Source organism: Myxocyprinus asiaticus, chromosome 19, assembly GCF_019703515.2.
Source record: "Myxocyprinus asiaticus isolate MX2 ecotype Aquarium Trade chromosome 19, UBuf_Myxa_2, whole genome shotgun sequence".
NCBI classification, from domain to species: Eukaryota; Metazoa; Chordata; class Actinopteri; order Cypriniformes; family Catostomidae; genus Myxocyprinus; species Myxocyprinus asiaticus.
This window is the reverse complement of record NC_059362.1, coordinates 37,195,087-37,208,615: the sequence shown is the minus strand read 5'-3', so window position 1 is coordinate 37,208,615 and position 13,529 is coordinate 37,195,087. Positions and strand designations below refer to the sequence as shown.

At 35.4% G+C, this 13,529-nt stretch overlaps 1 protein-coding gene across 4 annotated transcripts in view; it reads right to left on the bottom strand.

Moving 5' to 3' along the window:
* The window catches only part of galnt14 (UDP-N-acetyl-alpha-D-galactosamine:polypeptide N-acetylgalactosaminyltransferase 14 (GalNAc-T14)), a 60,323-nt gene extending 47,641 nt beyond the window's left edge, over positions 1 to 12,682 (bottom strand). For 2 of the 4 annotated variants that reach the window (XR_007892098.1, XM_051645350.1), the window contains exons 1-2: positions 12,304 to 12,679; positions 1,298 to 1,467 (exon numbers count right to left, since the gene is read on the bottom strand). Coding sequence is in view for 2 of the 4 variants with exons in the window: in XM_051645350.1 (XP_051501310.1) it covers positions 1,298 to 1,467; positions 12,304 to 12,438 (305 nt within the window). In the remaining 2 variants the exon portion in view is untranslated. Of the gene's footprint in view, positions 1 to 1,297; positions 1,468 to 12,303 lie in introns of those variants that run through there. The other 2 variants (XM_051645351.1, XM_051645353.1) reach the window with 2 other exon arrangements.
* Between the last annotated feature and the right edge of the window lie 847 nt (positions 12,683 to 13,529).

Here is a 13,529-nt window from a genome sequence, read left to right as displayed (position 1 = left end):
AAAAGTTTTAGGCACTTAAGATGTTTCACAAAAACATTTGTCTTAAGATGGTTATTTACTGTATATCTTCAGCTTTAGTGTGTCAATATATTTACATTTTAGACTCTCAAACATTACTTTTGCAAATGCAAAAGATTAGAATAGAAGAACAGGGCACTGCAAGAGATGGCATTGCCCCCACAGAGCCCCCACTGAACATCGAGTCAGTCTGGGATTACATGAAGAGACAGAAGCAATTGAGACAGAATAAATAGATAGAAGAACTGTGGTGAATTCTCCAAGAAGCTTGGTACAACCTATCTGCCAACAACCAAGAAAAACTGTGTCCAGGTGTACCTAGGAGAATTGGGACTGTTTTAAAGGCAAAGGTGGTCACACCAAATACTGATTTAGCTTTTTATGTTTACTGGCATTATTTTTGAAGACATCCTCACAATGCAACATTTTTCACAAGTGCCTAAAACTTTTGCACAGTACTGCATATGTGTGTATGCATATATATATATATATATATATATATATATATATATATATATATATATATATATAGTGTGTGTGTGTGTGTGTGTGTGTGTGTGTGTGTGTGTGTGTGTGTGTGTGTGTGTGTGTGTGTGTGTATGTATGAGCATTGAATATGCCTGTGTGGGAGAGTAAAATGTGGAGATGCACTACAATAAAAGTAATAACATTAATAGTAATTGTTTTTGTCTAATCACTGAATTAGAACCAGTGGGTTATGGTACAGCAGTACAATTCCAGAACAGTTTCATAATTTTACCAAATGAACATGGTGCTTAAGTTATTACAATAAATTTTAAAAAACATGGCTTCCCAATATTTTTGTCACCTGAAAGCCTATTATCTAAATTATTTACATTAAGAACCCACTAGGATTTGACATATTATACATTTTCAATAAATATAATCTATTTCACAAGTTCACAATTCTACTGTTTTTGTCTTATAAAATGTATTTATAAATGTAATATGTTTCTTGAAAAGAAGACTGCACTGGCATATCTATCACAATTTCACAAACCCCCTGTAGTTCCATCAACTCCCAGTTGAGGAACCCTGATCTATTATATCTCAACCTTACAGAATCTCAGATAATAGTAGGCTTTGAACCACTTATATCAAAGGAGCTCATAAAATGTAATCCTTACTCTTTTTATTTCAGTATACTCACCTTGATTCTTAAAAAATCTTCAAGAACTCACAGATGCATCCCCATTTAATTTAAAATTAGCCATACGGATAGAATATATACTGTAGATCACACACACATAGGGCTTACCTGTAATGTCGCGTGTCTCTAAGTGCTCTGTTGCTGGGTATCCTCTCGCTCTCTCTTTGATTGAAGGCATAAAGGCTGTAGGGGTCTTGGCCTGGCCTCCATTTGTGAGCATTGAGGTAGCTTTTCTCTTCAAATTCCTCCAACAGGTCATCCCACTCGGCTTCTGAGATCTAGAACATAATAGAAACACAGCAGTCTAAGATCACAGATTTTTTGTAATCATTTAATCTATCCATTAACACAGTCTGGAGGTCAAAGAGCCAACAAGTATCCTAATTTTCATATGAACAGTCAGAAATGAGGATACATACAACACAGACCCAGTACAATAAGCCTAGCATCATTGGGATTCAAACCTACAATCTCTGCAATGATAAAGCTTTTTAAACCAAAGTCTTTGTTGGGAGCATATTCATTAGGTGAAGGATCACATTCACTGAACTATTAACCTTTTATTGAGTAGGGTCTAAATTCCTCTGCAGAGTTATTTTTGCACGTCACACTGCACAGTCGGTAGAGTGTAGACGAGTATTTTTTTTATTATTATTTTATTTTTTGATTTCTTGTCATTAAAAAAATAAATACTGTATATAATATTGTAAACATGTGAACAAATAGGTTAGGTCTGCTGTACTGTTTTTGTTTTATTTCGTTTTTATAGCTGTAAAAAAACAAATGAACAAATAATATCAGCAGTCTGGTTTGCCTATGCATTTTGACATCTCAGACATTGTGTGTGTGTAGTTGTGTGTGTGTGGAGGGGGGGGTTGGGTGGTTTACGAGGAAATTATTTTAGGTTACAAACTGGTAATTACAAGGGTATTATGCTATAAATGTGGTTTATGAGAACATTTCTAGTGTCCCCATAATTCAAATCACTTAAACATACTAATCTATGTTTTTTTGAAAATGTAAAAATGCAGAAAGTTTTTTGTGAGGGTTAGGTTTAGGGGTAGGGTTAGGGGATAGAATCTATAGTTTATGCAGTATAAAAATCATTATGTCTATGAAGAGTCCTCATAAGGATAGCCACACCAATGTGTATGTGTGTGTGTGTGCATGTGTGTGTCAAGCGCTAATGTAAACAGACTTGGCTGCATGCATTGGATAATCACGTTCATTCAGCATGTTTTCACTGTGAGTATACAAGTTTTAAACCGTTATTGTGGTAATTTTGTGATAGCTTGGCTGTCTCTTTCAGAAAACAAACGTATTATATGCCTGAAAAGACTGTTTGAGTTGCTGTTTGTGTGAATGAAAACCGCATCTGCGCCTAATCAACAGACGTGGCTGCATGCATGGGAAGATCGCGTTTAGATATGATGGCTGTGCATATACAAGCTGTGAATTGTTATCGTGGTACTTTGGTGACAATTTGGCTGTTTGTTACACAAATTAAACATATTATGTGCTTGAAAAGACTCTTTGAGTAGCTGTTTGTTTGACGAATGACAACTGCTACTAATGTAAGCAAATGGCAGCACACATCGGAGGAAGATCACGTTTGATGTACTGACTGCGTATAAGCTGTAAACTATTTATTGTGGTACTTTGGTATATAAAATAAACTTGTTATGTGGTTTAAAAGACTGTATGAGTAACTGTTTGAGCTAATATAAATAACAGACACTTGACCAGTGCAGCCTGTGTTGGCACGAAAGTCAATTTAAATTTGAAAGCTTGTAACGTAACAGGCTGTTGCAGAAACCCATATGTGTGACGCTACTCTGCGGGGCCCAGTTATTAACTGTCACGTATGTGTAACGGTACGTATGAAAGAGTTAAAAAGAGTGGTTAAAATAATGTTGTTGTAGTCAATTTTCCCAATAATAATAATGAACTCATTAATATTTCCATGTTCAGCAGCAACAATACACCGAACCCCTCTAAATATAAGGGACATGGCAAGCTGTTGTCACAAATACTGAGGGTTGAAAACAGTATGTCTCAGAACCCATAAGGCCATATCAATCATAATTTAATAAACCTCCACATTTTGCACCGACAGCAGCTTGAAAGTTTCCATGTTTTTCCACTTATTATTTTCTTGCTCTTTTTTGCTGATGTTAGACCATTAAAGGGGCTGGAGGCTGTTGGTTATGGTTGGGGCTGATGATTACCCATGCCAGCAGGTTGCTAGTTTCTCCCCAGACGCCTGTATGAATGCTGACTGATGATGATGCCCTCTTCTCCCCTACATTTCCCAATGCAGCTGCGGTCCTCCATGGAAATAACTACTACTAGCTATCAGATTTGTGCAGAGATTCTGCTTAAAACAATAACCTATGCTCATGAGAGTTGCAGCTTCAGAGCTATTGCTAATTAAGTGGAGTATGGACTTCAGAGGTATGAAGAATAATATGATGACCTGTTTTTTTTAGGAGTGCCTTTTCTCAAAATGTTAGCTTTACTGCAGGATGTCATAGACAGACACATAAAGAGTAAAACAAGTAACCTATAATTTTGAAAAAGTATAATTTGGACTGAAGAAGAATAACAAGGACCAGCATTGTCCTTCACAACACAAAATTTCCCAAAATACCTCAAGGATGCACTTCGAGACATTTTCTAATAAAAAAACAACACTAATATTGAGCAATAAAATTTTAATTTCAGGGCACTGTAAGCATGCTAAGCTAAGAATTCACCAGTGAGCTCACACACTCTTGCACAGTATTGCGTGTGTGGTCGGGATGTCATGGCCCGCTGCTTTACAAAAGCCACAACAGCATTGTTACAGCCAGTAATGGAGGTGGGTAATTGCACGTCTGTTTCTTTAGACTGGTTAGCATGATAATGGCTGGGCTTTCAATTCAGCTTGCCAATGCATATTTATGTAAAAGGTATCTGTCTGATAATGTAAAGTCAGGCCGATATTGGAAGCATATTATCACAATATGATTACAATAATACATATAGGCCTACTGTAACCCCGCATTTTTAATAGGCATACTTCACTACCAAATAGTATGCCAAAAGCATTGTCAATTGAGTTGTATGTCTTAATACTTATTCTTAAAACAACAGGCAAGAAATACCGGATAAACTACTGCATCCAACGAGAAGTGAGCATCCACTGGACACTGTTCTATCCCATTTCACTGTAAAAAAAAACAAAAACAAAAAAAACATCTGCTTCTTTTTTTAAGACTAGATTTCACATAAGTTGAAATGATTGGTAAAGCTACATTGATTTTACTTTACTAACTGCAATTAAACTAAAGTTTTTATGTTGATGTTGATGGAAACTTTTTACAATGTATAATCTCATAGGAGTTGAGAAGACATCATATTCAAAACACTGAACTTAAAAAAACAAACAGTGGCAGAATCGCAATCAGTTGGCTTTTTTAAACTCTAAGTGCTATATTTACCACGAAAGTTGTTCCTCGTGGTTAGCATATTTGTTTAACAAAACCAGAGTAAATTATTTTCATGGTTGTTGTTACCACGTCATATATTTAGGTCACAGGACAATGCACATGTTCCTGCATACCTACAGAACGTACTTTATTAATGGCCGAGAAGTATGCTCTTTATCAAATGCAGTAAATTATGTGAATATGGACAAAGCAAGTTCGCACAATCGACAGCATTTGTGGAATAATGTTGATTACCATAAAAATTTATTTAGTCTCCTTTCTAAAAAATATATACGTATCAGGGCTGGAAATGGGAGAACGTGGGGGAACCGAGTTTTCGGAGTGCATTCCGTGGGGGAATGGCATTCCCGTTCAAACTGGCTACATTTATTAGGGGAATGAAGAGTATTTCTATCTTTTCTCCACTAAATAGCCTATGAAAGCTTTGTGGGTGTTGACCATCGTGAGTGGCCAGAACACATTCACTTAATAGATGGGCAGATGCACACAGGAAACCACGGGCAACCGATCCACACATGCACGCAACACATCCACACACGCTCAATTAAAAATCTACGCACCAGAGGAATGCACAAATATATGGTTTTCATTGCTCCCAATATCATCCACAAGTACATAAGTCATGCAGTAGGTGTAATTTAATGCACAAATAAATGCTGAGCCATTTATATTGGTATTATTCTTCCAGAATGTCTGTTCTGCAGTCTTGACATACACACACACACAATGCTGAGGGCGTGGTTTAGCGTGGCGGACAGCAAATGCTCATTCTTTAAAATGACGGGAAATATCCAGTAGATTTTGCTATTATTTTTTTAAAGAACAAAAAGAAGAAAAAAAAAAGGAAAACAAATTGTTCAGAATGTCTAGTTTCAACCAAGAATTTTAATTTCTCAAGTGTAATGTGGTTACAGATTACAGAGATATAATCCATATAATCTGAAATAAGTGTTTTGTTTTCATTTATAGTAACATTTCATTTTTATCCATGATGGCAAAGCCCCATTTTTAGCTGCCATTGTTCCAGTCTACAAAGAAAATAATTTGTCACAATCCTTAAATCATTTAATATGTTAACTTAGTATTAAAGTGACATTTATTTTTGTTAGAACGGTTAAATGATTACGCTACTTAATGAAGTGTGGAATCGCAATAGAATCTTTTTCCATCTGAGTAATTGCATTTGTTTTAGTTACTTTACACTTGCAAGTAAATTGAAGCAAAAATGTATCTTCAAATTCATCAATCTATTGTTCTTTTGAGAGATGAAGGCTTTTCCATGCACTTCTGTTTTGAAAGAATAAAACAAAAATGTAGATATATATCTAAACGGGACAGAGAGAGACAAGTGGACAACCCAGATGCACAACAAAAAGAATACAAATACATCAGAGTCTCTAATTTGAGAAAAAGACTCCTCACAGGTCTTAAACTAGCAGCTTTAATTAATAGTATATGCCAAACAGTTGCATTGCTTTGATTCTTGAATTAACAGAAAGTTTGAAGAATACATCATTTATTTTTAAAGAAATAGTCAACTGAAACATTATAAATGCCTTTACTGTAATTTTTCAATAATTTTCAATCAATTTAATGCATCCTCGGTGAAAAAAAAATAAAAAAAAATAAAAAATAGAGTGCCCACAGTGATTCTCGTCCAATTCCACAACTGTATATATTTATATATAAAAATCTGGGTTACTTACAGTGGCAGTGAATGGGGCCAATTCGTAAGCATTTAAATACTCACTGTTTCAAAAGCATAGCCACAAGACGTGAACAATATGCATGTTACAACATTTTACAACTTCATTGCCATGACGACATCAACACTATAACGACTGTAAAACAGCAACATAAACAACTTTACAGCTCAAATAACACACAAGTGTGAATTAATGTAAGTGTATAAAATTATTAGCTTCAAATTTCTGCCTTTAAACTAGGGCAATTAAACTATTAAATTGAAATTAAAATTACAGCTGCCAAAGTGTGAATTGTAGCAGTCCATGTAGGTCTCCTCATGTTGCTTTAAAATTTTCTATAAATTTTTTATTTCACATGTGTTTTTGGGGTTGAGCATAGTAATCAGTCCGTTGCTTATTTGAATAAAAATCTGAGCAGTCCTTGTATGGCTAACTATTACAAACATAACACCAAAGGGGACCCATCTGGACTATTTTTAATTATTTCATATATAAACATGAGCTACACAGACTATTTGACCACTGCCATGCATCTTGCCAATTTTAAAATACACAGTGTTAAATTACAACTCTAAAAGGGAGAAGCAATTCTCTCATTCAGCTGCTGCCTCTGTCATAGACGTGTTCTTTCGCCAATCTGCACTATTTTTAATTGTTGGTGTATGTAAACATAGGACATCTGTGACGATGTACGATAGATGTCTTTGACTGTTTTGGTGTGTTTCCCGCGATGTGCGCCTCATTGCGCCTTCAGTGTGTGTCTGTGTAATTTCACCGTTCTGTGGACTATGATGATATGTTACAATAGTTCATATATTAAGATGCAATGTGTTGGATGTGTGTTATGTGTAAACCCTGCAATTTTGTTTTATAATGTCAAGGTTCATTCTCTTTTGATTGAGTTTGCTGAATTTTAGGGGCTGCATGATGTTAGCCAATCATAACAGTGGGTGTTTATGTTGAAGTTTTAAGGAGGCGCTTAGGCCAAAACTGAGCGTTTCAGACAGAAGGCTAAAAACAGGGTGGAAATTATTACATATTACTAAATTGTGACTGTTTTGGTGCAAAAAAAAAAAAAAAAAACTTTTATAACATTATCTTTGGACCTCAGGGAAAATAATTAAATAAAAAAAGCACTTCATGACACCTTTAAGAGTATCATTCATTAAAAAATGCTGTCGGTTAAGTCATTAACTGATTAGGCAGCAAAGCAGCAAGTCAGCTGCCTAAGTTTTCGGATGCAGCTCCTGTCATTTTACCAATGTCTTATCCAGAAATTTGAAACTACCAGCAAAAAGCAAAAAACAAAAAATAGAACCAGAAATGCCTTCACGTCAAAGTAAGAGGTCAATTCAAATTAAAAGCTTGATGTGAAATTCAAGAAATTGTGACAAAAGTATATGTAGTATAGTAACATTTATTTTATTATTATTATTATTATTATCCTAATATAATCTTATCTTATAAGTAAGAGTGCTGTTGTACAGAATATAAGTTTTCACCAATGTTTCAATTTATAATGTGATTTTATGTTGTGCATCACTTTATTTGACATTAAAAACCAGTTTTAGATTGTTGTGAGGATCTTTACTAAAGCACTTTGAATGAATGAAACTTAAAAACATGGAAAGCAGAAAAAGAAAATAGGAAAACGTGGAATTTTGGAAAAAAAAAATATAGAACTTAGAAAAAGAAAATAAAAACTGATTACATATGTTTCCACTTAAAAACACTTGAAGCAATGTTTACTTAAAGGAATATTCTCAATCGACAGCATTTGTGTCATAATATTGAATACCAAAAAAATTAATTTTGACCAATCCTTTTCTTTTAAAAAAAGCAAACATCTGGATAACAGTGAGGCACTTACAAGGGAAGTGAATGGGGCCAATTTTTGAACGTTAAAATACTCACCTTTTCAAAAGTATTGCCATAATACATAATCAATATGCATTTTAACATGATTTTAGTGTGATAAAATCACTTACTAACCTTTTCTGTGTAAAGTTATACTTGTAGCCAATTTTACAACTTCGTTGCCATGACGATGTGATGTCAACAAACCCTAAACCCCTAAAATGGCTGTAAAAATGACAATTTAAACAACTAGTTGAAATTAATTTTTGTGATATTGAACATTATGCCACAAATGCTGTCTATTGAGCTTAACTTGAATTGAACCCGGAATATTCCTTTAATTGAGAAACACTCTAAGGAAACCTGCTATTGTTTTAATTTATTATTTACAATGAATTAGGCTAAAGGAGTGTGTTCAATAGCATATTACCTATAATTTTCTGTGGTATCGAAATTGGTATAATTGGTATAATTAGGAAAGTTTACTGGTATAGGTACCGACTGCTGAAATTTTGGTATGTGGTAACAACACTAACAACTACACTGCAGACACTTTTTTATGCATTTCAGGTTTGCCAGAAATTGGCCTACCAACTTTAAAGTGACATGCCAGGCCTTCAGGCTGAGCTAATGTTAAAATAACAAAAGGTGAGATTGTGAATAAAATGGAACATCATTGTTAATCTATAAACATTTTAGATTGGGGCACAATGATTCACTACTATATGAACTCTTCTAATGATTAAGCAGACTCAGTAACACAAACAGAATTTAATTAGCACATGGGAAAAAAAGATGACAAGTTCTGAATCAATGTGTACAAGTACCTACTTAACACAATTTTATGCGATTTCTCCTTCAAAAAGCAGCGTTTGTACACCCACCCCCTCATTCCCGGCTGAAATCATTAGCTCCTTGATGCTCCACAGTCACTGATTGTGGCATTTGAGCTGTGCCACGTTTGGGGCTCGGTGTTCCCCCAGCTCCCACAGAGCTCAGTCTTCTAACGAGAGGAGGACAGACTGAGGAAGTGGTAATTAGATCCTCCCTGTCTTGTCCTCTGTACTCTTGAGCATGTACTGTATGTGTAGTTGTGTGTGGCCTTTTAATAGAGTTCTGCTCCACCAAAGCCTCTGTCCCTCTTACGATGCACAAAACCACACATATGCAGGACCAGCCAAACTTTCTTAGGCTTTTTGAAATCCTGCTTCTTTTAAGGGAACTGAACACACTCTCAGTAGGTATAGAAGTCATGTATAACTGCAAAATTGGTTCCTGGTATTACATAAAAATATTTCATTCTGAACTGCTGTCTGAAATCATGTGCTAGCAAATGATGAGTAAATCAAGTGCCATCTGTCCAGTCTAACACCTCAACACCAGTGACACGAAGCCACCGTGGACATAACCCAACAACACGGTCTGTTTGTATAATCTGTATTGTGGGACATATCTGCCATGAATCATGGTAATAGCAGATGTCATGGGAGATTTCTCAGTCCTTCCTCACCATCATAAAGATAATTCATCACTCTGCTGATGGGGGAGTATCTTCCCATCGAATCTGAGTGAGATGTCACCACCATCTGATGAATGGTTTGAACACAATGGCCACCATGACACACACTGCATTCACATCAGCATCCGTGCAGCCCTGAGCCACTGTGCCAACCCTGTATTTCACATTCCTCCTCGCCAATAATGGCTATTGCAGGTCCGGCCAACCCTGTCAGGGTTTTTACAGAAAATAGATATTGTAGCACAGAGCAAATGGAAAACATTCAACGCAGAATACTAAAGTAGACATTTCTCTCCAAGGGCTTGTAGTGTCTGCAAATCTATCACCCTTCAGGTTTTTAAGGCTACATTAACTATTTAGAGTACTTATTTACTGTTTAACATACACTGCAAAGGCCAGTAAAGAGAGGATACAAAATTGAAAAATAAAAGAAAAATCTAAATAAGGTTATTCAATCATTATTATTCATGATATTCACAGACTAACAATTCTTTCTGCATATCTTCAGAGATAAATCCAGTCATTACAAAAGCAAAACTCCATCATTGTCTCCGTACAGACATACAGGGCATGTGTGAACTGTTTTCAGACTTCCGTTCCTAAAGAGTGTTGCTCAGTGTTGTGATATATATAAAACCATATATCATGTTTTACACCCCATTACCCTCAGTGATACTTTACTGTCATATACTAGCAGCTGTTTGAATGAACAATTGACTTAACAACACTCTACTAGACTTACAAGACTTCAGTGCACTAGATTTACGCATCCTACAGTTGCAATACAGCAACTAATCCTTAAAGGCATAGTTCACCTAAAAATGAAAATTATCTCATCAATTACCCAACCTCATGCCATCCCAGATTTTTCTATCTTCTGCTGAACACAAGCAAAGATCTGTAGAAGAATATCTCAGCTCTGTTGGTTCTTAAAATGCAAGTGAATGGGTAACAACATTTTGAAGCTTCAAAAGGACATAAAAGCAGCATAAAAGTAATCCATAAGACTCCAGTAGTTAAATCCATATCTTCAGAAGCGATATGAAAGGTGTGGGTGAAAAACAGATCTATATTTAAGTCCTTTTTTACTCTTTCCTTCCACTTCAACTTTCACATTCTTCTACTTTTGTTTTTGGCATTCACATTCTTCGTATATATTGCCACCTACTGGGCAGCGAGGAGAATTTATGGTAAAAAAGGACTTATCAGGATATCTTTTTCTTTGTTTATTACAAGATAAATGAGTACTATATTCATACAAATAAATACTATACGTTGATTTTTTTTTTTTTGTGCAACAAAGGTGAATTATCTCTGTCCCATATGCATGTACATATACATAATAAACATGTTATTTCTTACACAAGGTGGCGCTGATGTTTCAGTGATTGACTTGATTTTCATTTGACATTGCTATTTGATGAAGAAACAATATGGAAGTAAACTATAGCAAGTACGACACATGAACAGTATGTTATGGCTATTGTCATTTCATTCAGGTGTACTATGAAATTATGTAAGTTGTGCATCTATTCAGACTCAACAAGTGCCTGAGAAAATACTTATGCGTATATAATGTGTCATGTATAGCTCATTGTGTGTTTTATAGCCAGTTACATCTCATGAAATTTCAGTGTGAAAGTAGTGAATCCTGTTCTAGATTTGTCCTGATTTGTTGCATTATTTCTTTGATAAATGAAAAATAAAACATCAAAATATCTTTTATAAAATATATTTTATTTGATTGTTTTCTAATTTTCTAACAAATATTGTGAACATTTTACACTATCTGGATGTAGATCCATTTTTGAAAGATATATGTGCCGGGTCTCTAAAGACCCGAATATGTAAGTTTGGAGTGTTTGGTGAAATTACCATGCATTTAAGGGTTAATACAACAGATATGGTCACCACCATCTCTTATAATACTGTTTTTGTACTTGTTGGATGGACATTGAACAATAGTGACTTTTCCAACATGGAACGATTTATTGACAGCCTCCTGGAAAAATACACAGGGTCTTCAGAACTGGGGTAGGGAACTATCAATGTCTTCACTGCTTCATCTCACACATTACAAAATGAGCTATCTTGTAAAGTATATTTCATAGATTTCATCTAAATTGTAAAAATGATCTTGAATTAGTTTTATAGGAAGATAAATATAAAGATCAGTGTAATCATGACCATTTCAAACATCCAGGGTCTGAAAGTTTGTGGCTGAACTAGAGACAATTGCCAGTGGTAACGGTTTTTGTGTATTTATAGCCTGAATTGCACACAGACTGTTTAAATAAATATGAACTTTTTTCCCCTCCTCATGATAACTGAGAATCTGTTAAACAGTCTAGTATAACTGCACTCATATATGCACTTGCATAATAAAGTTATATTAACAAATGAATAAGATAACAGAAAAGGTTTATACTTGTGAATAAACAAAATTTGAAAAGGTTATCACAAAACGTCGTCACATTCATTCTTGACGTCTATTGTTTTATTAACAAATCAAGGACAATGCTGTAGCCTATTATCACTAACCTCTTTTACTTGCGGTTGTTCGCTTCTTTGGTCAGGTAGTATTTTCCGACTATTCAGCAATATGAAATAGAGGAACGCGGCAATCCAAAACACCGCCGCAAGAGCTAAAGTCAGCTTTCGAGAAAGCCTCTTCATTTTCAACGGCCGTTAACGGTTCATTTCCCCCCCGACAGTTTGAAAACCACTCGCGCGCTCTTCTCCCCAGGCAGCCTCACGCGCTTCTGCTCTCAGCGAACGAAGGACGAATTCACTCCGCGCGCTGCGCTCGCGCACTGTCCCTCGCGCCTTATATCCAGGAATGAGGTTGTTGCTCTCGTGCGCAGAGCTCTGACTTGCTGAGACTACGAGTGAAGCTGGCCGCTGTCCAGCGCGATTAAAATCATCCTGTATACCCGCTGAGGTATCGACAAAATGTGAACGAGTTTAGCACCACCTACAGTAGGCTACCGCGGAATGGTGCTTACACTGACTTGCGTTTCCTGATGCGTTTTATAAAACAGACTCTTAAGTTTCTCTCCGTTATTTGTGCAGTGGGTTCACAATAAGGGGTTAGTCCAAAGATAAAAGGTGGTGTAATGCCTTCTGCTAAACACTTTTAAATGGATTGTTGAATGAAAATAATAACAATTATTATGGTTTTATGTAGCCTAATAATATTACAGTTTTCTCAAGAGTTAAGTTTCTTCAATCATGGACAAATGCTTAAGTAAGGACTGTCCTGTAATAAGTGTAGCCTACTGTAAGTCACTTTGGACAAAAGTGTCAGCTAAATGATAAAGCAAGCTTGAAGTGACATTAGGGTCATAGCACTAGACAGATCGATACAAGTTTTGTCAGTGTTGATTTCTAGAGTGCAGGGTGGACAATGGTCGACATTATGCAAAAAACAAAAACAAAACAAAAAAATAAATAAATAAATAAAACCCTCTGGATTATATATTTGTAATATAACTGAGTTATCACAAATGAGAAGTACAACAAACTGCTCATTTTACACAATATTTTATGGTCGCAGTATAAAATATATTGATATAGTGTAGATATTGTGACAATTTGTTTTCTTTTTCATATTTACAAGCAGATGCTTTTATCCAAAACGACTCACAAATGAGGAACATTAGCAATTTGTCACATAAAAAGTCATACAAAAGTCAACAATATACTGTAATAAGTTCCAGTAGTTGCTAGAATAGTACAGAAGACCAGAAGAAAGAGACAGACAAAGA